Below are 27,163 nucleotides of genomic sequence, written 5' to 3'. Positions count from 1 at the left end.
TCTGTGGTGGAGTATTCACTGGCCTGTAGAGCCCAGTTCAAGTGGTTCAGTTCACCTTGGAGGAGGTGCGCTTCGCAGATTCTTTTTGCCCGGTCTGCCAGGACTTTAATTGTACTTCTTTTTTGACTTGGGTAATGGTTGTAGTTTTTATGTAAATATCTATCCGTGTGTGTAGGTTTTCTTTGAACTGTGTGGCCCAATTGTTGATTGGGTTTGTGGATGCGTAGGACATCTAGAAATGACAGTTTTCCTTCATTTTCTTTTTCCATGGTGAATTCAATGTTTTGGTGGATGCTGTTGAGGTGGTCCAGGAACTTATCTAAACCATATAGTGAGCTTTTTTGTTTCTGTTTCCAGGGCTTGTTTTTCAGTGCTCCATGTAGAAATTTTCTATGACTAGGCTGAGAGGGCTTCCCATGGCTAATCCATCTTTCTGTTGGAGAATTCATTGTCCCACTGGAAGTAGTTTGTGGTGAGGCAATGGTGAAACAGTGCTGTGATGTCTTCTGGAAAATTCTGATTGATTAGTGCGATGGTGTCTGCTATCGGGACCTTGGTAAATAGTGATACCACATCGAAGCGGATCAGTTTGTCATTGGTGTTGAGCTTGAGGTTGCTGATTTTTTTTCTATGAAGTGGGCTGACTTCTTGATGTAGTGTGTAGTGAGCCCAATAAGGGTTTGTAGCTGTGCAGCCAGAAATTTTGCCAAATCATATGTGGAGGATCCAACGGCACTCACGATGGGTCTGAGCGGGGGTGGAGTCCTTATGGATTTTTGGAAGTCCATAACGCCTAGGTGGGAGTGCTTTCGATTTGCACAGTTGTTGGCGTATGTTGAGGTCAATTTAGGAGTTCTTGATCAGAGTGTTAGTTTTTCGGGGAGGCGGTAAATCACTAATTCAACATTGGCAATGATGTCATTAGCAAACATAATTGCCAATGTCAAATAAGCGATTTACCGCCTTCCCAAGGAAGAAGAGTAGGAAGTAAGAGGGGAAACGGCGAGGATCCTGAAAAAGGCAAAACTTCCCCCAGCAACATAACAAGGAAAGAAAGACAAGCCATCAAAGAACTCAACTCAGATCCAGAAATCATCATTCTCTCAGCAGACAAGGGGAATGCCACGGTAATCATGGAAACAGAACAATACAAGGGAAATATTCCTGGATCCCATAATATACAGCATACATAAAACTAAAACAATACCCAACCAGAAAAACTAACACATGAGGGCCTTCAAACCCCCCCCCCCCCACACAATGTCTTAGGCTTTCCCTGCCAGTCATGGGTGGGGGACATAGAAAGAGCCTCCTCGAAGACTGAGTGAATCCAGTCGGGCGTCCCCCGGGCAAAGTTTCTTGTAAATGGCTAATCTTTCCAACCCAAAAGCATTGCTTTTAAACTTTTAACATTTTAAATGTGCTTTATCTCTCCACAAATGGATGAATACCAAAGGTCTTTATCAAGACCATTGCTAACAATCATGTCTATTAATATAAAAAGTTTGTCACCTGCTAAGGAAGAGCTACTAGCCAAAATGTCTGAGGACATTTTGTGTGACATCTTATGTATACAGGAAACTCACAGAGACATCACAATGAGAAGACCAAAAATTCTGGCAGTGGAACGACCTCACAGACATATGGTAGTGCCATTTTTGTATGATCTGGTGTAGAAATCTCTGCAACTTCCCTCACAGAAGTGAACAACATTGATCTTATCTGTGGAACTTGATAGTTGCAGCGTATCATCATTCTATAAACCACCTGGGGATGATTTTTATTTTACACCCCCAACCAATTGCCACAATCATGAAGCCCATTTTATTGTGGGAGATTTCAATAGCCATAGCTGTGTCTGGGGCTATGATGAAGATGATAGAAATGGCGAAGCAGTTCTAACGTGGGCCGATAATACAGTAGAGTCTCACTTATCCAAGCTAAACAGGCCGGCAGAAGCTTGGATAAGCGAATATCTTGGATAATAAGGAGGGATTAAGGAAAAGCTTATTAAACATCAAATTAGGTTATGATTTTACAAATTAAGCACCAAAACATCATGTTATACAACAAATTTGACAGAAAAAGTAGTTCAATACGCAGTAATGTTATGTTGTAATTACTGTATTTATGAATTTAGCACCAAAATATCACGATATATTGAAAACATTGACTACAAAAATAGCTTGGATAATCCAGAGACTTGGATAAGCGAGACTCTACTGTAGTAGAATGAGCCTCCTTCATGACAGTAAATTAGCACCATCATTTAATAGCGGCCGATGGAAGCGTCGTTATAACCCTGATCTGATTTTTGTAAATGAAAGCATAATCCACCAATGCATCAAAAGAGTATTAAACAATACCTAACACTCAACACAGACCAATATGCTTCGTAACATATGCAGCTGTAAGACCAAAAAGTGTCCCATTCCACAGAAGATATAATTTCAATAAAGCTAACTGGACAAAGTTTACAGAGACCTTGGAAGCTGCTATTTCTGATATAGAACCTTCTATAGAAAATTATGACCTGTTTATAGAAGCTGTGAAAAGATCCTCAAGGCTCTCAATCCCTAGAGGCTGTCGCACAAGCTGCCTACCAGGCCTAAATGAAGAATCGCTAAATCAGCTACAGGAATATCGCAGACTATTTCAAGAGAATCCGTACTATGATGAGCAGGCCAAAAATTATCTACAGCCTTAGCTAATGCTAAGAAAGACCGCTGGATAGAGCTGCTCGAGAATCTTGATATGTCCAAGAGCAGCTGAAGAGCCTGGCAATTGCTGAGACGCCTGGATGCAAACGTATGGACATGAAAACGTAACGCCAGACCAGATAGCTCACCAGCTAATTCAGAATGGGAAAACCAACTGCAGTAGAGTATGGAGGAGAACTAAGATCATTGCCATATTAAAATCCAGTAAAGATGTCTCCAATGCCAGGAGCTACTGACCAATCTCTCTTATGTCATCTATATAAAGTACAGTAGAGTCTCACTTATCCAACATTCGCTTATCCAATGTTCTGGATTATCCAACAGAGTCTGCCTTTTAGTAGTCAATGTTTTCAATACATTGCAATGTTTTGGTGCTAAATTCAGAAATACAGTAATTACTACATAGTGTTACCCCATATTGAACTGGTTTTTCTGTCAAATTTGTTGTAAAACATGATGTTTTGGTGCTTAATTTGTAAAATCATAATGTAATTTGATGTTTAATAGGCTTTTCCTTCGTCCCTCCTTATTATCCAACATATTCGCATATCCAACGTTCTACCGGCCCGTTTATGTTGGATAAGTGAGACTCTACTGTATATGAGAGGATGCTATTAAATCGAACAGGACCTGTTATCGAACTCAAGCTTATTGAACAACAAGCAGGTTTCAGACCAGGGAAAAATTGTACAGGTCAAATTCTCCATCTGACTGAGCATATCGAGGAGGGCTATGAGAAAGGCTGCATTACAGGAACAGTTTTTGTGGAACTTACGGCAGCCTATGACAAGGTGCAACATAGGAAAATGTTGCATTAACAACACAAGCAAAAGATTTTGAAACAGTTGAAAACCAACTCACTAATGCCTTGAAAGATCTCTCCAGCTACTACAAAGAGAACCACTTGAAGCCTAACCCTTCTGTGAAGGTTTTATAAATGCTGCCACCAAAATTGTAAAGAGCTATTAACGCTGCCACCACTTTGGAAAGTTTCAGCCACCAAAACTCAGAGAGGAGACCTTTTAAATTTTATTTTTCTTTCTCTTCTTATTCCCTTTAGATGGTAACGCAACTCAGTTTATAATATATATGACAGAGGCTTAGATGTTAGAGGAACAATAACAAGTTTATTCATGCACAGAGCTTAGTGGTTACAAAATTGTTTCTCACTTAGAGGCACTTTGATTAATAGTTGCAATACTAGAATGAGGTGATTCAACTTCTTAAAATGTCACTTCTTTAGCTTAAAGTATTTAGAACTTCTTTCTCTACTGCTTTTAAATCGCAGTCACCCTGTGATATACAATCACAGCTTCTCTGTTCCTTACCAGGACACAGACTACGTTAAATAAGTCACCAAACTTATTTTAAACCAGCTCAAAAATAAGCAATTTAGCCTCCCTGATCCCTTCAACCTAGGATCAGTCTTCCCTGTGCCTCATCAGAACACAGACTAACTGCTTTAAACTCTGCATTTCTTCCACAAAACGGCAGTTGGCTCCGCCTACTTCTCCATGGCAACCAACCTCTGAGTGCAGATGCAATAACTGAAATACTGACCCCTTTAAAACACAATTAAACATAACATCTGCAAACCAAAAATTCATACTTCATTACACCTTCCAAAACACAAGTGTGTGCTTTCCACCTACGTAACCATGAAGCCAACAGGAAACTGAAAGTTACCTGGGAAGGCCAAGAGCTTGAATGCTGTTTCTATCCTAAATACCTTGGTGTCACCTTAGATCGAACACTAACATATAGGAAACACTGCATGAACACCAAGCACAAAGTAGCTTCATGCAACAACATCCTGCGGAAACTTGCTGGCAGTGCATGGGGTGCAGACCCACAATTAATAAGAACATCAGCCCTGGCCTTGTCTTACTCAACTGCCTAGTACACCTGTCCTGTCTGGTACAAGTCTGCCCATGCGAAGCAGATGGACATAGCACTAAACGAAACATGCAGAATAATCACAGGATGCCTTAAACCTACACCTGTTGATAAACTCTACAAGTTAGCTGGCATTATCCCTCCTGACGTTGCTGCTAACTGTGAGAGAAATAAGGTCGAACATTGTGAAAGCCACCCACTGCATGACTATCAGCCTCCTCCCACCAGACTCAAATCAAGGAAGGGCTTCATGAGAACCACCACTCCTCTTGATGTTCCTCCAGCAACAGCAAGAGTGTCCCTCTGGGCTGCTGAACCAGGCAATTCCAACTGGATGGCCCCCCATGAGGGTCTTCCTCCAGGGGCAAACCAAGAATGGGCAACTTGGAAGTCCCTAAACAGACTCAGAAGCGGAGTGGGCAGATCAAAAGACAACTTGGCAAGGTGGCACTACCTGGAGGAATCCTCCACTTTGTGTGACTGTGGAGCAGAACAAACAACTCTGCATATGTATGCTTGCCCACAATGTCCTGCCTCATGTACCGAGGAGTTGTTGTGTAAAGCTATGGACAATGCGGTCGCCGTTGCCTGCTTTTGGTCTAAAACTATTTAGCTGCTTGTGATTTCCTTTATTTCATCGCTTTTAAATTTATTTATTATGCAATGCTTTTGAGACAAAATAAAACAAAATGGGTGGGCCAACTTGGTTGCTTCCACTATATCAGCTATTGCTGCAAGTAATGACAGTGTGAATAAATTGCTTGCAGTTTTGGAGGGACTCATTTAATTTTTGCTTCGCATAGACTTATCATGGGGATTTGGTTAACCAATTAAAATTCATCAGTAAACAAGGTTTTTTTAACCTGATTTTTTTCGGGGAGGGGGTTTAATCCCTAAACCTCACCCAACCCCCACCTCCCACTCCCGCTTGGCTACAGCCCTGGGTGCTGCCTAGAACTGCATTGACTTTTTTGGCTACTAGATCACACTGCTGGCTTTTGTTTAACCTGTGCTTTATGTAGACACCTAGACAAACTGCACAAATACTGTAGTCAAGCTAGGTGTAACTTATCCCACATTTCTACATTCAATTTTTCATTCCTGAATGAGTAGTTCAACTGCTAAATCTATTCCATCCATAGAGCCAAAAGGCTCTTTCCCTCCTGAAGTTCTTATTCACCCTTCAAAATATGCTACAATGGGCTGTGATATCCTCTGGAACTGCTTTCAAGAAATCACAAAAGTCAGCAAGATGAAAAGGGAATAAAGAAGCTTAATGCATACTGACTTTGGTATCAGGATCCACAGCTCTCTTTTCTCCCATATGAATCCACCCCTACTGTCAAGGTACAGATACCACGAAGTCAGTCCCAAGTACAAAGTAACAATCGTTTAATGAAGATACAGCTCAAAAGAATCAAAAATGCTTAACAGCAGCAAAATAGTATTCAAAAACAAACACAGGTCAAAAAGGAGGTAAAACAGAGTCCCAAAGTCCTAAAAAATCCCAACCCGCTAACCAAAATACCCGGCAGAGAAGAAACACTCGCTATCATATCAGTGAACACGTTCCAAGATGAAGTAAAGTCGTAGTCAAGCCGGTCCAGGGGTCATCCATAGCAAACAGGATACAGCAGCAAGTCAAGCCAGTTCAGGGGTGATCCACAGCAAACAGAATACAGCCGCAGCGTCAATCGTCCAATCCAAAGTCAGGGCACAAGAGCGAACACAATGTCCAGAAGCGATCCGAGGTCCAAACCAAGAACAGTAGCAAATCCCAAAGAATCCACAAAGTTCAGGAATCATAGGGCTCACAGGAATAACAACACAGAATAACATGCAACCCAGCATACACTTTGCCAGTCGCAAAGTTCCTATTACAACCAACCCTCCTTTTATTACAAACCTTCCTCTGAGTTGCAATCAGCCAACGCCCCACCCTCAGCTGTTCTTGCATTCTCCTCCAAACTAGAATCAGACAACACCCCACACTCAGCTGCCAGTTGTGCTGCCCGAGCTGCTTTCTGCCTTGCCTGCCAAGCGGCTCTTCTCTTGCTTCTACTTACATCCAAACAGCAGACAAATCATCTTCCCTCCAAGTTTCATTCCCAACAGATCTTCTGAATGTACCACTACTTGTAGGCTCCTCACCCACTTCTGCTACTTTTGTCCAATCCATCTCATCCACAACCTCATCAGTGTCACTCCCAGCACTTCTCATAGAAACTGCTTCATTGTCAAAGCCATCATCCCCATCAAACCCTTCAAAAGACTCTTCATCAGTGGGTTGAAGTAAGTATTTGCCAAATCCTCTTCTGCTGTTGCTCTTCTATAGGGTCTTGTTCCCGAGTAGGCCTTTCTGCCTGCCTACTCTCCAAATCCCTCTTGTTACTACTACTCAAGAGACTCATCCACAACACCTACTTTTAGATTTTTCTTGTCTTCTACCTACTTGGCAGGTCTTTTTTCAAAGTAATCACCCTTAATGAGTATATTTGAGTCTTCTCCTTTCCTCTACTGACATTCTGAGATGAGATTATGGTTGTTCTCTTTGAAACTTCCAAATTTTGAAGGGCTTTCCCTGTTTGGATGCTCCACTGGGAATTGTTCACGCATCTTCACTAACCTTTTTGTTGCAGAGTACTCACTGCTGCTTAATTTAACTTGTTACATTCATCAATGCTTGACTAGTATGCATATTCATTATACAATATTATGTTTTTATATGTATTTGCTGTGATTGCTAGCCATCTTATGGAGCCATTTTTGTTTATTTTAATTATAACATAGTATGTGTGTATGTGTGTGTATACGGATTCATTTGCATGTATGCAAAACCCTATGTGACACAAGGAAACACTTTTTAAACACCAAACTTCAAGAATGCAAGTAAAAAAGCTCAATTAAATAAAAACTCACCCACTTGGCAATTGGACACCCCTGTGAACTTTTTCCTTCTCTGCCTGTATATACCACTACTTCAATTCTTACAGCATTTCCTTTTGCCCCATACCTGTAAAGCAGAAAGTGAACATTTTATTTTAAGAATAGGTTTATTAAATATATTTTTCATTAATAAAACAAACATATAGTACCATCTAATAAAAAATCCATCATGTCCCTAAGAAGCTGACAGAAATGATATTTTTAAAACCAAAAAACCCCCAGCAAACTTGAGCAACAAGCTAAAAAAACTGGAAAAGCAGACAGAATACCCAAATAAAGAAAGCAAGAGATCCTTAAAAAAGAAGATTAGATTGATTTAATAGATTTGCTTTAATTAGGACTAGCAACTGGATTTATGGCTAAAACTCCACGCACCACCTGTGTCAATCACCATCACTAAATTAGTACAAATAGAAAAGTCTACATATTGTTTCCAAATTATGACAAGCTCTTGCTGTGTTGAACCTCCAGAAAAGCAAGGTCTGAGATTTGTGGGTCAATCGACAAATATATCTGTCATAATGAATGTAGTGCTGCAATATGACACAATAGCATATTACCTAGTGAGCACCTTCAGTTCATAGTGGGAGATCACAGACTCAGAAGAGCCCACAAGGGGACTCCAGTCCAATCCCCTGCCATACAGGAATCATGTCCCATAGCTATGCCCAGCATAAGCTGCCTGAGGACACAGGGATAAAAACCATCATCTTAAATATCTGAAGCAACTGAAACGCTGAGGTTTTTACAGAGTTTCACTTCAGCCAGGGGACATACCAATGTATACTCATTCTATCTTTCTCATTCTTCATTCAATTCACCTGTTAACTTATGATGACCTCATGAATCTCAGAGGAGGTTTTAGGGGTTCATATAGCACCTGGCAAAGTGGGCTCTTGGTATCACTGGGGTTTGGATGCAGAACTGCTTCTGGATACCAAAATCCGTGGATGGTAAAGTCCCATTATAAATAACGGCTTGGTAAAATGGTTTCCCTTAAATAATATAAAATCAAGATTTACTTTTTGGAATTTTTTTTATGGGGCAATATTTTAAAACCATACATGCTTGAATACCGGGACGGCGGGGCATACTTGAGATGGGCTCCTTGCTGCCCCAGCAGCACTTTCTGCAGCAGTCACCTCCTCCACTGCTTCCCTCCCTTGCTCGCCCAGAGAGAGAAGCAGAGAGAGAAGAGCTGAAGGAGACAGTGGCTGCAGCAGTTGTTGGGGAAATAGCCCAGTGGAAGGACAGTGCGCCCCGCCTCATTGCACTCTCTCCTCCTTTGCTGGGTTCATCTTTGAGTGCATCTTCTTAATCCTCAAAGTGTATGGATTGGGAAAGTGCACTCAAAGGCAAAGGTAGGAGGTGACCCCCAATGCCGGAGCGCAAAGGTAAAGGTACTGGTGGGAGAGGAAGGGAGAGGAGGGCTGCTTGTTAGTCAGCAGTGGAAATCTGAATGGAAAACAACTATATCAGGAGCAGTAGAACGATTAGAAACTCAGTTACATCAAATACACGAATAAAGATAAATGAAAATTCTACAACTGGCCATGCTAATAGAATGCAATACTTTGATTCCTTGCTATAAATCTGGATGAGGCCACATTGTAACTCTAAATTTAAAAAGCTTTAACGTTCAGTTTAGTCATATGGTGTGTATAGCAAGGCCTACATAAAGAAAGAGAAAATACATACATAAATAAAAACGAATGAGGAACAGAATAAATTATGTCTGGAATACAGTATAATCTTCCGACTCTGGCCAGTGTGCAGTAGCACAGCTTCACTGCAGTGGTGAATCCACCTGCAATGTCTGGCCAAGATATTTTGCTACCTCAGGTGAAGAAAAACATGGAAATCTAGAAAGGAGGTTGACTTGGGCATTAACAAAGGATGGGAAGAATCCTCCATGCTACCTGAAGGCAGGCCACCTGAGCATGTGCAAGCTAAATCACTTGTGACATTATAGCTCCCATAATTTCACTGCTGAAAACTGGGACATTTGTGGCCAAGTAACTTTTGAGTGTGGCCCAATAACAGTATCACTGTTTAGTGGATTCTGGATCTTGCATTAAAAACTGAGCATGTAGGAAAGGGTGGAGGAGTGGCCCAAATTGGTTTATCCAATCTTAATATTTGCCTCTAACTTCTGCCATGTTGTGCATGTCTGTCATAGAGTCATGCTGGAAGACCTAGAAAATGCCTAGGGAATACATATTATATGTCATTAAATGAAACCATGAATACTGATCTCACAGATTTTTATTTTTTTATTTAACTGGAGTCAGTTAAGTCAGAAGTTGAGGTCTAAGGTTGATGTGTGGTATGTATTGTAACTTAAAAAAGAATCTGTCACTGATTATTTTTCCCATTGGAAGAGAAATTTGCTAATCCATTTACTGTTAAACTCAAAAGACTGGAAATTATTCAAATTTATCTTAATTGTAATTATAAGTTAGGTTTCTACATTACTATCCATATACAACAAAATATACATTATATACTGAAATTAAAATTACTGATAAATGACATTAAATATCACACATTGCACAAACCGGGACACAACAATCCTCAACTACCACCAAGCCTGAAAAGCTGCTATTGAAGCTGAAGGGATTTTGAAAGCTTACTGTAATACAGCATGCCTGGCTAGCACTTCAAAGAAACCCGATCAAAGAAAAACAGTCAAACATCCTGCTGTGCATACACAATATCTGCACACAATGCATACAACATTCCCCAGGCATGTCTAAGTTAACAGTATGGATTGTGTTCAATCCCAAGTAACAGCACATGCATTAATTGGGCATGAATAGGAAGCACACATCCTGCAGTTCTTGTGAAGGAAATCATTAAGCATCTCTTTTCATCAGGCTAGTATGTGAATTTCCTTCAAACTCAAACTGGCTTCTAGCCCAGTCCTCCAATTGGCCACTGCCTTTTATTTACCTCCTAAGTCCAACCATCTGTCTTGGATACAGCATTTGAAATTAACAATAAAGAAATGAATCTCCCAGAGCCCCACACGCCATGGCATGTCCCATCTAATTCCTGGCATCAACCATGACTACATGTGAGTGGTAGTGTTCTGCTTTTGAGGACATAGTTGGGACATCTGAACTAGTTATTGTAGTTTACAAATACTCCAAATGTGCATAATGAAGCAAAAAAGAGCCTTTCATGAGTAAACACAAGTAAAACCACTTAACTACTACCAATCTGAATGATTACGATTACTATAACCACCGTTCCTATTTTGCTTATTTTGTTTTTTTACTCACCCAACATTTATTTCCTCACCTGTTCTCCATTATCTCCCTGACTGCAGCAATACTTGGTCCTGTTCCAAGGTGTGTGTAATACGGCCCTTCATCTTTCTCTATAATTTGTTCTGCAGAAAGGATAGTTGTTAAAAATCACTTCATGAACATACAAATATGGACCCCACTAAAATGTTATGAATGTCCTAATGGCACAAACTATAATATGCAATCAAGTCACTTGGCTCAACTAATTTTCTTGTATTGTTTACAGAAGAGGGTTCTTCATCACCTGAAGGTCAAATCACCTTTTTGTATAGTATCAGTTTTCAATTAGCTTGACCAACAACTTCAAGAAGTGTGACCAACAACTAAGACTTTGATCTGAACTAAATCACACCAGCTATGTTACCACCACCTTTTTGTTTTTTTAAGAGAAGGCATATACCTCAATGTGTTTTAAGATTCAAGCTGAGGTTGAATCTTAAGACTGTGGATTAATTATGTACAGAAATGGTTTAACGATGAGACCAAAATATACTATATCCCCTTTCAAACAATTTGCAATATTCTATTAGACTTAATTTTAATGCTGAGTGTATTTACCATTAACACAATTCGTAATTCCCTTTGGTAATGACCTAAGAGAATCTAGAAACAAGAACCGAAAACATCCATAAACACACAAAATGTTCTTTTCAAGGACAAGTTTTGACCTAAGCCAACAATGAGACACTCCAGGCAAAATATCTACCCTATATTGTTTATAAAAATTCTTAGAAACTGTATTTATAAAATACTTAATTTAAATATTTTATTCCCCCATTAGCAGAAAAGGAGAAGGTAAGTTGCAACTGTATCTGAAGGCATATTTCCTGTGTCTAAGTATCAGTGCTAGATTTTTAGATATTCGGGAATTCTTTCAGCTCTACAACTAAATTTTATGGATTTCCTTCCATTGGGCAAATTACAGGAATCATGTGAGCTTAAAATTAAGCAACATCAATAGTAAGATACACTCAGAAATCAAGCATTCAAGAAGTCACCTGAAAGGCACCTAGAATCAGACGAAGAAATATTCTCTGGAATGGAAGCAGATGAAACTCTTAACTGCAGTGCAGACAAGAAGCAAGATGTAGTGTTTGTGTGTGAGAGAGCTTGTTTGTGAACACACAGACATACACATATTCTGCTAGGGATTCCTATATGAGGAAACAATACCAAGCAAACATAAATCAAAGGCTACTTACCAACACAATCACATGATGGGAAATCTGCCTGCCCTTTCTTTGAAGGTGTATCAATTAGATTCTTTGTGGGGGTGTCCAAGAACTTCATAGGTGATTCAAGGAAACTACTGAGCGTATTTTTCATTGGATAACATCCTGAGTTCCCTTTAGCATGTGGATTCTCAGTTTCCAAGTTTTTTCCTGTTGGGAATTTAATTTTATCTACACACGTAGCATTCCTGAGTGCTTCTATGGTATCCCCTGGGGAGACAGCACCACAATTAATGGGAATTGGTTGCAGATTCTGATCTTTTTGCTTCTCCACAGCATGCTGCTGGAATTTTGCATGGTTATCTTTACACATGTCACCTGCTTGACTGAAGGTCTGAGGCAAGGGATGCATCTGAGCCATGGTTTGCTGTACCTGAGAATCCTTGTCGTTTTCTGTAAGCATATGCATGTTTTCATTGCCTTGGCTCAAACAGGACTTTGTGTCTAAGTGAGGAACAGCCAGGTGATTATTGGAGGGTAGGCCACTATGTTGCAGGGCATTGCTTGGCATATTGGTGCCCTGAGTAGCACCGAAGCTCACCGCTTTGATGCGCTCAGGCACCATTTCACGGCCTAACAGCTGGTCTTTCATTTTATCTTGCATCGAGACAGGTAAAGGCCTGTGGAATATTATCTGAGTTTTGGGGAGAAACAATGCAGCTGTTTTTTGTTGTGTTGGCAAAGCACTCCGCTTCCTTGGCTTTTGCACCTTAGCTTTGGTTGTTTTTTTCCCCAAAACAGTTAACTTTGAATCTTGTGACACAATCCGGCCAAGTTTGTGTAGTTTGGAAGGCTTTTTATGTATGTCCTGCAATTCGCTATGCTGGCACTCCTGTTGCAACTGATTTTGTTGGTCAGATATTACCTGAGGCTTCTTTTTCAACCTTTTTGCCCTTGGTACTAGTTTATCATTTTTCCGTGTCGGTTGCCTTTGCTTGACTAACAATGAGCTGTAATTGTTCCTTACAAACACTGATTGTTTCTTCTGCAATAGGCACTGATCCTGTTTATGTTTTGACTGCATATCGGATGGTATTCGACCAAAAAGGGATGCCTTTTGGTCAGGGCTTGTTTTGCTTGATTCAATTATTGCTGCCAGTTGAGTTAATTGGGTGGCTACCTCCTTCTCATCCTGGCTATGAAAGTTGCCCCTAATTACAGAATTACCTTTTGAGTTTAAACCATGAACAGTTTTTCCCTCCCATTTCCCAAGCATCTCAAATTTGTTCCTCCATTGTTTGACAGTACTTGCGTTTTTGGAACATGGCCCAATGGCAGCTTTATGTTGAAGAGGATATTTCTTGGTAGCATGGCCTGAATTTCCACCAGCTACTAAAGCAGAGAAAGACTTGCCATCCCATGCAGAACAATGTAATCGACGCAGTAAGCTAGATGGACCTGGAGATTTACTGGAAAACTCGGAAATAGCACCTTGACCATTATAAAGCAAACTCTTAGGAAGAACTCTTCTCTGGGAAGGAACATGAGAAAAGAGCTGCTGGTCTTTTTGTGAGGAAGCCCCTTTAATTGCTTTCAATGCAGAGGCCGTCAAGGAAAATGAATTATCCTTTTTGAAACTGCTAAGTGAATGTGAGATTTGCTGCTCTGAACATTGAACTCTTTCAGTTTTACCTGGTGAAGATGCTTTTAAAGGAGCTTCTGACAAACGTGTTAATGCCTCAATTGCAACCACCTGTTCCACAGTTAAATTTCGGTTTTTAATAAGAGATAGAAAAGTTGATTGAAGTGACAAATCTTCAGGTTGGGAATCTTTTCTTGGAATATTTAAAGCACCATCACCAAGACAGCCACATTTTTCAGTCATGGGAGTGCAAAGTGGCTTGTCCTGCAGATCTAGAAGCGAAATGGTTTGCAAAAGTGAGTTCTCAGATTCCTGAACAATGTTAGAGCTTTCTGGCTGTTGCACCAGAACGTGATCCTTCTTTTTTGGAAAAGCACCACACGTTCCAGTTGGCAAAGTGCTGTCATTGTTCAATGCAGAAGAGCCACTCCAAGAGGCACCTGAGTGGCTTTCTTTGCAGCTGTTTGCCAGATTCACTCTTATACCCACATCTACTTTTTTCTGTAAGACGTCACATTCTGCTGGTGAGTAAGGTATATTTTTAATGCCATTTTTAGCAGTTTGTGCAAGTAATTTTTTGGGTTCATCTAATACATTGGAAGAATAAACTGCCTTTGCATTCCTGTCATCATGTTTTGAGTTCTCATCCCTTGTTCCAGTTCTGCAGAGATCACCATTCACATGGACACTAAGTAATGGCTTTTCATTGTGTGTCCACTTCTCCGTTTCTAAGCCAGTCATACTTTCCTTTTCACTTGTCTGAACATTTTCCCAGAGCACTGACTGGGTTGGTTTCACCTTGTGTTTTTCGATATGGCTGTATGCAACATATTCCATGAGATCTGCTCTGCAGCCATTTACTGGTTTGTTTTCTCGATCTCCCTGCAAAATAATTCAAACATACTTTAAGCCAGTGCTATAAATTCTGAACATACAAAAGGTTCAGTATTACTGAAATAAACCATTTTATGAATGAAGGAAATTAACACCCAAAGCATAATGGCATAGGCAGTCATTAATATTGTCTGCTATATGGATTTTGATGAAATTTACTTTCAGGTAAATGTAATTAGAATCAGATTGCAAGGAGCAAGAAATGTAGTGGGTGTAATTTCCAATTAAATCTATAAGTACCATATCCAACCTCACCTCACAAAAACATTTCTATGGGAGCAAGCTATAAAATGTGGTTTTTCAATGGGAGAGGATTGAAGTGTTAAATTAAAGAACTAAACTTTTATCATTAAACATTTACACTGTAGATCACAAGCACATTCAAATACGGCTTCCTTTGCACAGAAATAAAAGGCCAAATTTTATTTCTGGTCTGAATATCCTTTAATGTTCTTTGAACCAAGGAAAAACAACTACATGAAAATACAATGAGGCAGGACATAAATTATGTTGAAGCACATTCATTATTTTCAGTTCTGCATTTCAGAACTATTCAGGCATCGGGAAACATATTTTTCCTTTATCAAATGAATTACACCATGTAACAAAATTTGAAAAAAAAATCTCTGTTCCTGCTTTGAAAGTGTTATTCCTGTTTAATTGTGCCGTACATACTTTGAAAGTAGTTGCTATACTCCAGAAACTTTGTTTTTGTGGCTTTCACAAACTATATTGAATCGATTTAGATGAGATACTTATTGAAAAACTATAGAAATGTGCTGCAGGATGTCCCGCAAAAACAAAGTTTTTGTAATTTAATAAACCTTTTCCATGTTTTTATGACAGAACCAATTAGGAAATGACATTTATAACCCAAAAACAAAAATCATGTTATATAGTATTATTTTTAAAGAGAAGCAGGGGGATAAAGCTTCATCTATCCATAACAAACAATAGTCTAACATCAGTCTAAATATAGGGTTTTCATGGCAAGATTTGTTCAAAGTTGGTTTACTCTTACCGTCTGAAGCTGGAAGACTATGATTTTCTTAGGGCTGCACAGTGAGTTTCCGTAGCCAAGTAGGGATTTAAACCTTGGTCTCCCAGAGTCTAAGTTCAACATTCAAACCACTCCACCATGCTGACTGTCATGATCAGCAGAAACATAATCGAAAGCAAAAGATTACCAGCCCTATTAATTAGAAAATCTAGCTACTAACAAATACTTGGAAATCAGGGGCATTATCTGCTAACTAAAATGACTGTGGCCTTAATTCTTTGATTAAATGAAAGATAAATGTTCCACAGGTCTGCTAATGGTGTGGGTACTGACGGCAGTATTTGTAGGAGTCGGTGGATATGCCAAATGCAATGCAAAATACTAAGTGTGAAAACTATGGCATGCATAGTAAGTTATGGAAAAGGTTAATTAAAGGTAATGTGAATTCTCTAAATCAAACCTTGATGAGAATGGCGATGTACTTATGAAATAAAAACACAAAAAGAACTCTGGTGGATCAAATCAAAGACCTATTTAGTGCAACATTCTGTTCAGACTGAGGCCACAAGCTGCCTATACGAAGCCTGTCAACAAAACATTATCATATTTACTCCATTCTAATGCTCACCTTTTTTTACTAAGTCGCCTTCCCAAAATTAAGATGTGCATTAAATTCGATGACACATTAGATTTGAGTAAATATGGGTAATACAGTTGTACCTTTCAATTCACATTTTCCAAGAAATAGAGAAGGATACTGCCTCTGATACTGTAGACAACATATAGCATTCTGACTCGTAGCATCTGATGGCCCCATCCTCCATGATTGTATCCAAGGCACTTTTAAAGCAATCCAAGTCAACAGCCATAGCTATACCTTTCAACATTATGAGCGGTGTGAAGTAGTACTTCCTTCCCTTTCTTCTGCTATGTGAATAATTCAGACTATAATGTTATTCAGGATGATTCAAAACAGTCTTTCTCAACCTCATGCTGTCCTGATGCAAACTGATGATGTTGGACTGCAACTACTAAAAACCCCAGACAGCAAGGTAATTGGAAGGCTGGTTTATTTATCTCCCTATGGAGTCTTGTATTAATGTAGTGGTGACTAAGGACTACAATCCTGAGGTGGGAAAGTTATCCATGAGTGGAAATATTGGTGTGATGAAAATTCATATGGAAAAAGTGACAGGCATTTGCAGCACCCACAATCCAGTGACCATGCTGAGTGGTGGGATTCTTGGGAGCGGCATTACCAAAGAAATATGTTCTGTCTTAACATCTCCAAATATCATTGAAAAATATTAAAACCTCCCAAAAGACTGCTGCCAATCAGTAAACACATTAGTCATTGTTCCATATTCTGCATCCATGGATTCAATCATCCACAGTTTAAAAATATCCCCTCCACCCCACAAAACTCCCAAAAGCAAACCTTGATTTTGTCATTTTAGATAAGGGACCACATTGTATATAATGAGGCTTAAGCATACACAGATTTTGGTATTCACAGGGGTTCTGGGAACTAAATCCAAGCAAATTCCAAGGGCTCTCTTGTACTTAGCTAGATTGTCCAGTGCTCAGCCCCAATATAAAAGCAGCTTGCTATCTTCAGTATAAAGAATTGTATGTGTCCAGCTCAGCCATCTCAATGTTGCTGATCCTATTCATTTCTTAAATGGTATTCCCCTAAAAGCAAGAAGTCCTGAAATACAACTGGTTTAATTTTTGCCTCTAATCTACAGATCTTCCTGCCCCCTTTAAATGGGATGGCTCTCTACCTGGGATTAAGAGAAAAGCAGCAGTTTCCACATTCAATCTAGATGGAACTAATGATGACTGGGGGGGGGGGGGGGGGGAAGATTTCCTAAAGGTACTGTACCTGCAAACAGCTAGCTCCAGGATATATCCTCAACCAACCTCCTCCTGAACCTTATTCACTGTTGCGGGCTCCAAGCTCGAGCTGAACTCTTTCATTCTATTCATTGTTACTTCACCTGACATAATCACTCGTCTGATTTAAAAAGGAGGGAAGATCAATAAGACATTAATAAAATTCAGTCTGCCTGTTACAAGAATGAGAACCTGGTTTATTGGTTGTTACTGTGCATACGCAACACAAGCACCACTGTTGAATCTAAAGGGCTCTTAGCTTTACCAAAATCATTGCCCGCTGATGTGCAGCAAGCAGCCAGCTGATGCTGCACAAAGAGCCAGTCACAGATTCAGTTCACCCCTGCTTCTCCTCAGCAACACCAACAGCCAGTATCTGGGCTCCTTCTTCGCTCTCAGCTCAAGGCTCACAGAGCTGAAGTTAACACCTTGCATGCCAGATGCAAGGACACAGAACCAGATTACACAAAGAGAGGCTGTCTCAATACCAAAACAAGAAGATAAGTCTCAAATGTTACCAACACCATCTTTTGAATCATAGAATCATAGAATCATAGAATAGTAGAGTTGGAAGAGACCACATGGGCCATCTAGTCCAACCCCTGCTAAGAAGCAGGAAATCGCATTCAAAGCACCCCCGACAGATGGCCATCCAGCCTCTGCTTAAAAGCCTCCAAGGAAGGAGCCTCCACCACGGCCCCGGGTGAACATCAGTGGCAGCATTCATCACACAGATATATTCAAAACAGCTATGCCTTAGTCAGCCACTTTTCCTTTTCTGCTTTTATACATCAAGCTGAAATGGATGTTAATATGCATTTAGTTTTGGGAAAGGTCCCAAGGCACAGCAGATTATTGTTTGGGGTGGGTGTTAAAAGGTTGTATTGAAAACAAGTCCTATCAAGTCAGTAATCCTAAACAGGTTGTAGGGAGGCTACAGTACACCGTCAGGCATGGGGGCAATGGGACTTAAAAATTGATGCCAATCAATAATGGAAATCTTGGTGAAACAATTAAATGTTTTTGCTTGGCAGACACAGTGATTTTAAAGAAGAGGAAACATACTTTGATGTTTCAGATAATTCTTCCTGCAATATATATGAATACATCATATATAAAACATTTCCTGTAATACAGTCAGTCTAATTTCTTAATGGGACATGCCACATGGTTCTCTTTTGTCTTCCTTTGCCTCAGTGAAAGAGATGCGGATGGCACTCAAGTAAGAGGAGCTGGCCCTGTGCACCACTTCACTTACCCCATGGATCCAGCTCATCTTCCTCTGTGTTGCAAATATATATATTTGTCCAGGCAAAGGAAAGGAGGTACTACATGGAACAGGAAAATGTGGCACACAGGAAGAGGAGGATGTACCAGATCCACCAGGTAAATAAGATTGTGGAACTGCACGGGGCCCATTTCTCATCTTCTTAATATTTGCCGCATGTTTCGGCGGGTTTGCTATCAGAATAAACTTGCACAATTTCACTCCAAATAAGTATGTGTGTATGTGTGTGTGTATATATATATGTGTGTGTGTGTGTGTGTGTGTGTGTGTGTGTGTGTGTGTGTATATATATATATATATATATATATATATATGTATGTATGTATGTTTTTTAGGGGTGATATTTTTTATCCGGACTAGTTGAGTCCATGGGTATAAAATCTGTGGATATGGAGGACCATAAATATACAAAAGTTGGAAGGAAACCCATACATAGCTCAAAACCAACACACCACTTATAAGTACAATGGTTATAAAACACCATTCTATAAAAGTTGATATGACAAACAAGGGGTCTGTTTTATTTAGGAGGTCACCTACAGAGATCAAGCCACTCTGCATTAGCTGTAATAAAATTAACTCATAAATATATAATCTTCCAATATGTGGTTCAAACAAGATGTATTTCAAATGTCAAAAGTGCAGTGTTGCTCGCTTGGCTCAGTTTCAATTGGACTCACCACCTAGAGCTAAGGGAATACACTGGGAGCAGGAATAACCTACAAAATGTAAGCTAGATTCATACCTAAGCCCTGTAAAGTGGATATGCATTCTGTTAGCTAATATTACCTAGGCATTATGTTCACAGTTGAAAGAGACCACAAGGGCCATCTAGTCCAATCCCCTGCCATGCAGGAAAATACAATCAAAGCACCCACAACAGATGACCATTCAGCCTCTGCTTAAAGGCCTCGAGAAGGAGACTTCACCACACTCCAAACAGCATATTCCACTTCTGAACAGCTCTTACCATCAGGACGTTCTTCCAAGTGTTTAGGTGGCAATTCTTTGTAATTTGCATTCATAGCTCCGAGTCCTAGTCTATAGAGCAGGGGCGTCAGCCTTACGGTTGCCTTAAAAGGACTGTTTGTAATTGAAAGTGTACAAAAGTAACTATGTTATCCTGGCATTGAAAGCCTCGTGGGTCACAAAAAAGGATGTGGCGAGCCAGATTCGGCCCGTTGGTCTTGCATTTGACATGTGTGATACAAAGCATCAAAAAACAAGATTGCCCCCTCCTCACTGTGACATCCTTTCTAATATTTATGGCTACTGTGTCCCTTCTCAGCCTTCTTTTCTCCAAGCTAAACAGACCCAGCTACCTCAGCTACTCTTCATAGGCTTAGGAAGGATTGAGTGCTCTGTCATCTTAAATATTCACCTATTTGGACTTTGCTAAAAATACCAAACCAGAATGCAGCTTGAAAGCATTTCCAACATTCCTTTTCCGGGAATGGTTGCTGAATGTTTGCTCAGCAGTTTAAGGCACACCTGAAGACCATCAATAGTGGCAGAAACATTTAACCAACAGCAAATAGCCACTTCATTGAATCTGGTCACAAATACTTCAAACAAGGATGCAGTGACCTCAAGTATATGCATCAAGTGAATTAGCTTGCCTTAAACCAAGAATGTAGTATGAAAATTTATTGCTATTAAACTGGCTAAAAATATTTTTGGGAATCTGAGGTGCATTTTCCCCAAGAAAAATGAGAGCACTTGGGTCCCACTCTCCTCATCCAAAAAAGAAATACAGTAGAGTCTCACTTATCCAACATTTGCTTATCCAACGTTCTGGATTATCCAACACATTTTTGTAGTCAATGTTTTCAATACATCATTATATTTTGGCACTAAATTCGTAAATACAGTAATTACAACATAACATTACTGCGTATTGAACTACTTTTTCTGTCAAATTTGTTGTATAACATGATGTTTGGGTGCTTAATTTGTAAAATCATAACCTAATTTGATGTTTAATAGGCTTTTCCTTAATCCCTCCTTATTATCCAACATTTTCGCTTATCCAACGTTCTGCCGGCCCGTATATGTTGGATAAGTGAGAGACTCTACTGTACTCAATTCAAGAACTAGTATGCACAGGCATATTTAATTAAATGGAACCAACTATTCTAAGATTTCTGCAAAAACAAAACACAGAAAGCACTCAGCAGAATCAATTTCAGGGTTCCCCCCCCCCCCCCAAAGTCAGGTTAAAAAGTATCTGCTTCTACTTTATTTAAAAATCTTGCAGTTACATAAGATCTGCAGTGAACAAATTCAAATGAACATAGATCTGCACATAATTATGACAGGCTATTAAGGGAACAAAAAGTAATAAGCTGAAAGAATTTCATATTTTCTTTTGGCCCTTTTTGGAGAGGGAAAAGAAACAGAGCCGGCCCTAGGTATTTTTCAAGTTTAGGTGAACAGAATTTTGGCGCCCCCCCCCCCCCCAAACCAATCACTGAAAAATAAAAGCGTTGGATAAGCGAAAATGTTGGATAATAAGGAAGGATTAAGGGAAAGCCTATTAAACATCAAATTACATTAAGATTTTACCAACTAAGCACCAAAACATCATGTTTTACAACAAATCAACAGAAAAAGCAGTCTCGACTGCGCCCCCGTATGTTTTGCGCCACAGGCAACTGCCTAATTCGCCTCATTGTTGGACCGCCTCTGAAAAGAAAGCTCCCATACAACTTTTGGGTATTAAGGAGGGGAAAACAATGAGAGGGTGTTTGTTTTATCTCTTTTTGTGATATATCTTGGAAGTGAACCATGAACAATGGTCTGGAGAGGATACAGGAACTGAGATCCAGGACCAAAGAGCCATAAGGATGTGAGAGCAAACCAAAGAACCCATGAACAATCCAGGAGACACCATTACAACTCCATCCTGAAATCATATAGAGGCAAGTTACGAAGAAGATAGGTTCTGTAGATTTGTTCTTAAATTGAATTTGTGTGTAGGTTGGAACAAGTACATGTTTAAGTGTAACTCCAGCCATATATATATTATAGCATAGTTGTTTATTTTGTTGTTTGTGCCCCTGTTCAGAAGATTTCGTCTCACTTTCTGTCCCTGTAATGATTGGACTTTAAAAAATTTGGCTGGTTGTGGAATCAAGGATTGGGGAGGAATCTTCAGTGCAGACACTTTTTCCCTGTGATAACTTTTTCAGGAGTGAATATCCCCTCCGAGGACTATTATGTTTTAATCTTGTATTGCATTGTTTTTAAATCTCATTGTTTTAGTGGATCGTGTGTATTGTATGCTATGCTGTTGTCATATTCTCATTGTAAGCCGCCCTGAGTCCCCACAGGGAGATGGTGGCGGGGTATAAATAAAGTTATTATTTTATTGTATGACACAGCAAACAAGATAGATATGCTGGATTTCGTTTCACAAAATCACAAGTCGAACAGTTCCCAAGTGTCTAGGACTGTGTGATGTATTTTCGGATGATGCGTGCAGATCCCAGTAGGGTGGCCTTTTGCAGTTGACAGATTGTAATTTTGTCAATGTCTATTGTTTCCAAATGCCGGCTGAGATCTTTTGGCACGGCACCCAGTGTGCCCATCACCACCAGGACCACCTGCACTGGTTTCTGCCAGAGTTGTTGTTGTTGTTATTATTATTATTACATTCCTCTCACTTCCTGTTGTCCCACTCTCATCTGTAACTATGAGTCAATTGTAAATGTAACTCAGAGACTGCCTGTAGTAGAGTTTAATAAGGCTATCAGCCTTGTCCAATCTGATGGCCCTTCAGGTGTGTGTTGTTCATACAGTTCAATGATAAATGAGCTGTAAGAGGCCCTAGTAAGGTATTGGGTTTTTATAATCAAAAGTAGGCGGCAGTATTCAGACCCTAGGTAGTTTGCTTCACCATAAAACTGGAGAAGAGATTAAGTCTCTATTACTACCAATTACTGAGGTCTGATTTTTTTTAAAATGTCTTAATTCATAAATTAACATCTGAATTACAAACTGTTAAAAAATAAGGCAGGGAACAGGATTCCACAAGACATAGTCAAGACTCCCTATGCACATCAAAATTCATAGATTATTAAGGCCCATACTATGACACAGTGAAATGGTAACCTCTAAATGTAATGAATAACCCATACTGAAGTGGCTTTGTTTGTTGGAAGGTGGGTTATGGGAGTTTCCGTCTAACACATTTAGAGGGCACCCAGGTGGGAGCAGGCAAAGATGGATCTTGTTACTCTGAAGAGATAAATGGTACTTTGGGTAGCAGTCTGCATTTTATGACAATGAATTATTTGTGATAGAATTACTAGAGTTCTTTAATTTGCATCCATTATCATCTAGCTCAGTGGTTCTCAACCTGTGGTCTGTGGATCACCAGTGGTCCCCAAGAATTAAAATATGGTCCGTGACTTCACCGTTACTAAACGGTTGCAATAAGAGCGAGTGGTCTCATTAAACCTTCTTATAGTGCCAAGGCACAGGGGGTGTTGGGAGGGGAGAGGCTGACTACCCACAAAGGGCATGACAAGCCTCCTGACCGCTACTTCTCCTCCTCCTCCCTCCCCCCGAGTGGAGCCATTCCATGTGGTGCCTGGAAGCGGGGGCGTCTTGGTATCTTTGTTTTTAGGCCTGTTCCTGGGGTTTATTTGGTATGCTGATTCAGAAAATTGCATTGGATAGACCAAATCAGCTCTAGATGACTAAATATGGTTTTCTGTGTGTGAGCAGATGGCAACTACTGGATGGCATATGTTCTGTATCAGAAACTAGAGCTGATATGGTCTATTCAATACAATTTTCTGAATCAGCACCTCAAATAACCAGATTGAATCTAAAGTTGACCAAAACTGATTCGTAACCCTTTTGGTATTAATGTTGGAGAGTGGTTAAAATGGTCCCTAGTCAAAAAAAGATTGGGAACCACTGATCCAGCTTTATCTGGATCAAGCTGGATCAGTGGTTCCCAACCTTTTTTTGACCAGGGACCATTTTAACCATTTTAACATAGATACAGTTACTTAAAAGCAAAGCAGACAAATGCCCTAAGTAGGAAAGTGTCTCCACTAAAGCCATAAAACTCACTAGTAACTTTGACTGGGGCAGTATCTCTTAGCCTCATCTACTGCACAGTGGTGTAACGAAGAAAAGGTGAAGGAAGAAAGAGAATGACGTGTTGCTCCTTGACCTCACTGGATGAAAGGTGGGTTATAATTATTTTATGTACTTGACTAATCACGCTCAAATCTAAATTACCTTAAGATAATTTGCTGGAGACTCCGTTTATGGTTAAAAGGACAGCAGGTAATTTCTACTGGGAAGCTTTGCAGACCTTGATCCTTCTAGGAGATCTACACTACAGCTCTGATAAGTATGAATGGGCATAGAGGGCAAACACAGTTGAAACTAGAAAAACTGTGTACTTATCTAAAGAAATGCATAAAATAAACTGTTCTCATAAAGGCAACTCAGCCGGAGAGATAATGCATGGCTGCCAGGTAGAGAACAAGCAAACAAGAAAAGGCGACTTATATTAATATTTCACTAAGGGGCTTCTCAGTTTGAAGCTAGATCCCCCTCTGAAATTCACGAACTATTTGTGAATTTAGGGCAGTTGCATGGATGGCAAATAAGTAAGAGAGAGAGAGTTGAAGAGATGGGAGGTATAGGTTCTTGGAGCATATGTTATGCCTGAACCCTGAAAAGAAATAAGACTCTATAGCAAAGACCTGCTGAAAATGACAGGCACTTAGTCGGAACTGGGATTAATCCAAGACCTGCAGGGAAACTTCATTTGTAGGCTCAATCTGTCAACTCTTACGAGTGGAAACAAGAACAAAGAATTCAATCGTCCTCATATGTGTACAAAAGGAAAGTGGCCAGGTGCCAAAAAGTGCAGATGGTCCCACATCCTTCAGCACATGCTTTCTGGTGTGTATCAGACAACACGGTGATTGAAGCCCTACCAGTTTCCTCCACATACGTAGGATGAAGTAAATGGTATTCTCAGAGGTCCCATTTCTGGTTTATGAGAATTAGTAGCAGATTTCTATCATATATGTAGCTGAAAGGCTATTCTACCTAAAAGCCTATGCTCTCCTGACATACCTTGAAGAACTTTGTCAGCTGCAACTTCACACTGCTCTATTATCATTCCACTAAACTGGCAAATCTACTTCAGTCTCTCACAGGGAAACTCTGTTCCTCTTAAAAACACAGTTTAACTTTTGTAATTTGGATTGTAAGCTGGCTTCTACTAAACTATGGTATCAGATAGAAAACATACTGAATTTTGTGTTAATAGTAGTTATTTCTGGAAACAAATGTTCATTATTGGCAGCTTCAGGTAATCTTTTTATTGGCAGCTGCAAAGAAGTGTAATGAGAAGAATACTTATTACTAATCTTTGTTTCTCTCACAGCCATAACACACCAATGGTCATCCATGAATAAAGCAATAAAATGATCTAAAACCCTGGCCTATTGTGCATAAGCTGTATACTGGCACAGTGCATTTGCTCCCACTTGATTCCTCCTACTAGTATAACTGGCTAAAACATTAGGTTGTTGTTTTTTAGGATATCATAAAAAAACCAAGTTTCATATGCCAGGAACAACCCTTTATAATCTTTATTTCAAAGAGGAAGAAAAAACCCGGTACCTGTGTAATTCTAAAAATCAAAACTACCATACTTAACTACTGGGATCTGCCTATCTGCTTTTACTAATAACAGCCCTAGACATCTGATGACAATTTTTAATTTCAAGGAGAAGGCTTTACACAGCCAGATGGGTAACAGAGCACAAAAGAACTGCTATCATGAAATGAAAGGGTTTTTTTAAACAAAATTTTTTTAAAGCCCTCAAATACCTACAAGTTATTTATTATTTCTTCATGCACTGACATCTAGAAATACTATTATGGAAAGTGATGATATTGTAGTGATGGGAGAAAAGAGACAAGATAAAGTTTTAGAAAATGCTTATGCCCTAACCTGGTACCAAATGTAAAAGACGTCAAATCAACTTTTCTTGACAAATATTGTAATCACTGCCATAAATAGTCCAACTATAATGCGAATGCCAACTTTTTCTAGCAGTCAATGATTGTGCTCTGATATTATGATAAACTATGATTTATTGTGACAAGAAAAGACTTGGCAGTCCTCTATTTGGCTTATTTACCAGGAACTCATAAGGTGACTGGGAAATTTTGTTTCCAATTAGCTACAATTTGGAAATACAGCTGAATGGTATAGATTGAAACAAAAGAAGTTGTGGTTTGTTTCAAGAAACTGAATTCTTATTCTAAGGCATGAAGTTACCTCACTTCAAACAAATTGTAGCCAAGATTAGCCACAGTTTGATTGAATAGTATAGGGCTGTGGCCAAAAAACTCCATAAGAAAAAAATAAATTTAAATACAGGTATATAACAACTGTAATAATTTGTGCTTGTTTTAAAATTTTATACTTTAATTTCTCCTAAACTAACAAGTAATTTTGGAATAATTAAGTACCAGATTAAAGGTATTTTATGTAGTTTCTTTAAAAAATGATAATAGGGCCATTGATTTTTAGATATGCCAATTTAAAGTTTTTGTTTTTGTGTGTGTGTGTGTGTGTGTGTCATTTTCAACTTAAACGTTTGAAAACATACATAAGAAGCACAATGGGACAAGAAAGACTGACTTGACTTGCATTCTTGAATGTCCATTTAAGTTTATTGATGTAACCTGATTTCTGTCAAAGTGTATGGACACAGTTTTCAAGTGTTTCCAACAGACGTTGTGGTGGTCATTTGTAACTATAAATGACCAATTAACAGTCATTTTCAGCTATTTTAATACTTGAACCTTTGTAACTAAAATAGAAAATTGATTTAATTAAGTATATATAAACAGAAAGAATGAACCATACTATTTACATTATTTTTTGTTATGGAACTACTCTTCATGAGTTGCTAAAAAAATTTCAACCCCTCCCCTCAACATTTTTTTCTGGCTAAGGCCCTGAAAGTATAGGAATCCAAAGTTTTAAGGGAAAGTTTCCAATCTCCCTCCTATTGTTACACTGGCCAGGAAATAGAGATAGTGTGTGTGAGTCTGCAGGGGATATAGTCTCATTTGCAACCAAACTACAGTCAACCCACCATATCCAAGGATTCTGTAGCCACAGATGCAACCACCCGCAGCTCGAAAATATATATAGTTTTAATTCCAAAAAGCAAACCTTATTTTGCCATTTTAAATAAGGGATGCCATTTTACTACACCATTGTACACAACAGGACTTCAACATCCATGGATTTACATATCTACAGGATGTCCTGGAACCAAACGCCAGCGAATACCAAGGGTCCACTATACAGTTTAATCATGATGTCCACACATTGGCCAGT

The 27,163-nt window shown here is 39.4% G+C and overlaps 1 protein-coding gene across 1 annotated transcript in view; it reads right to left on the bottom strand.

The window, feature by feature from the left end:
- tet1 (tet methylcytosine dioxygenase 1) overlaps window positions 1–27,163 on the bottom strand; it is a 111,722-nt gene that overhangs the window by 36,660 nt on the left and 47,899 nt on the right. Inside the window, exons 4-6 of the mRNA XM_062976243.1 lie at window positions 12,076–14,569; window positions 10,866–10,956; window positions 7,536–7,629 (exon numbers count right to left, since the gene is read on the bottom strand). Of these exons, the coding sequence (XP_062832313.1) occupies window positions 7,536–7,629; window positions 10,866–10,956; window positions 12,076–14,569 (2,679 nt within the window). The remainder of the gene's footprint in view (window positions 1–7,535; window positions 7,630–10,865; window positions 10,957–12,075; window positions 14,570–27,163) is intronic.

This window comes from Anolis carolinensis, chromosome 3 (genome assembly GCF_035594765.1).
Source record: "Anolis carolinensis isolate JA03-04 chromosome 3, rAnoCar3.1.pri, whole genome shotgun sequence".
NCBI classification, from domain to species: domain Eukaryota; kingdom Metazoa; phylum Chordata; class Lepidosauria; order Squamata; family Dactyloidae; genus Anolis; species Anolis carolinensis.
The sequence above is the reverse complement of the archived record's forward strand: the minus strand, read 5'-3'. Positions and strand labels throughout refer to the sequence as shown.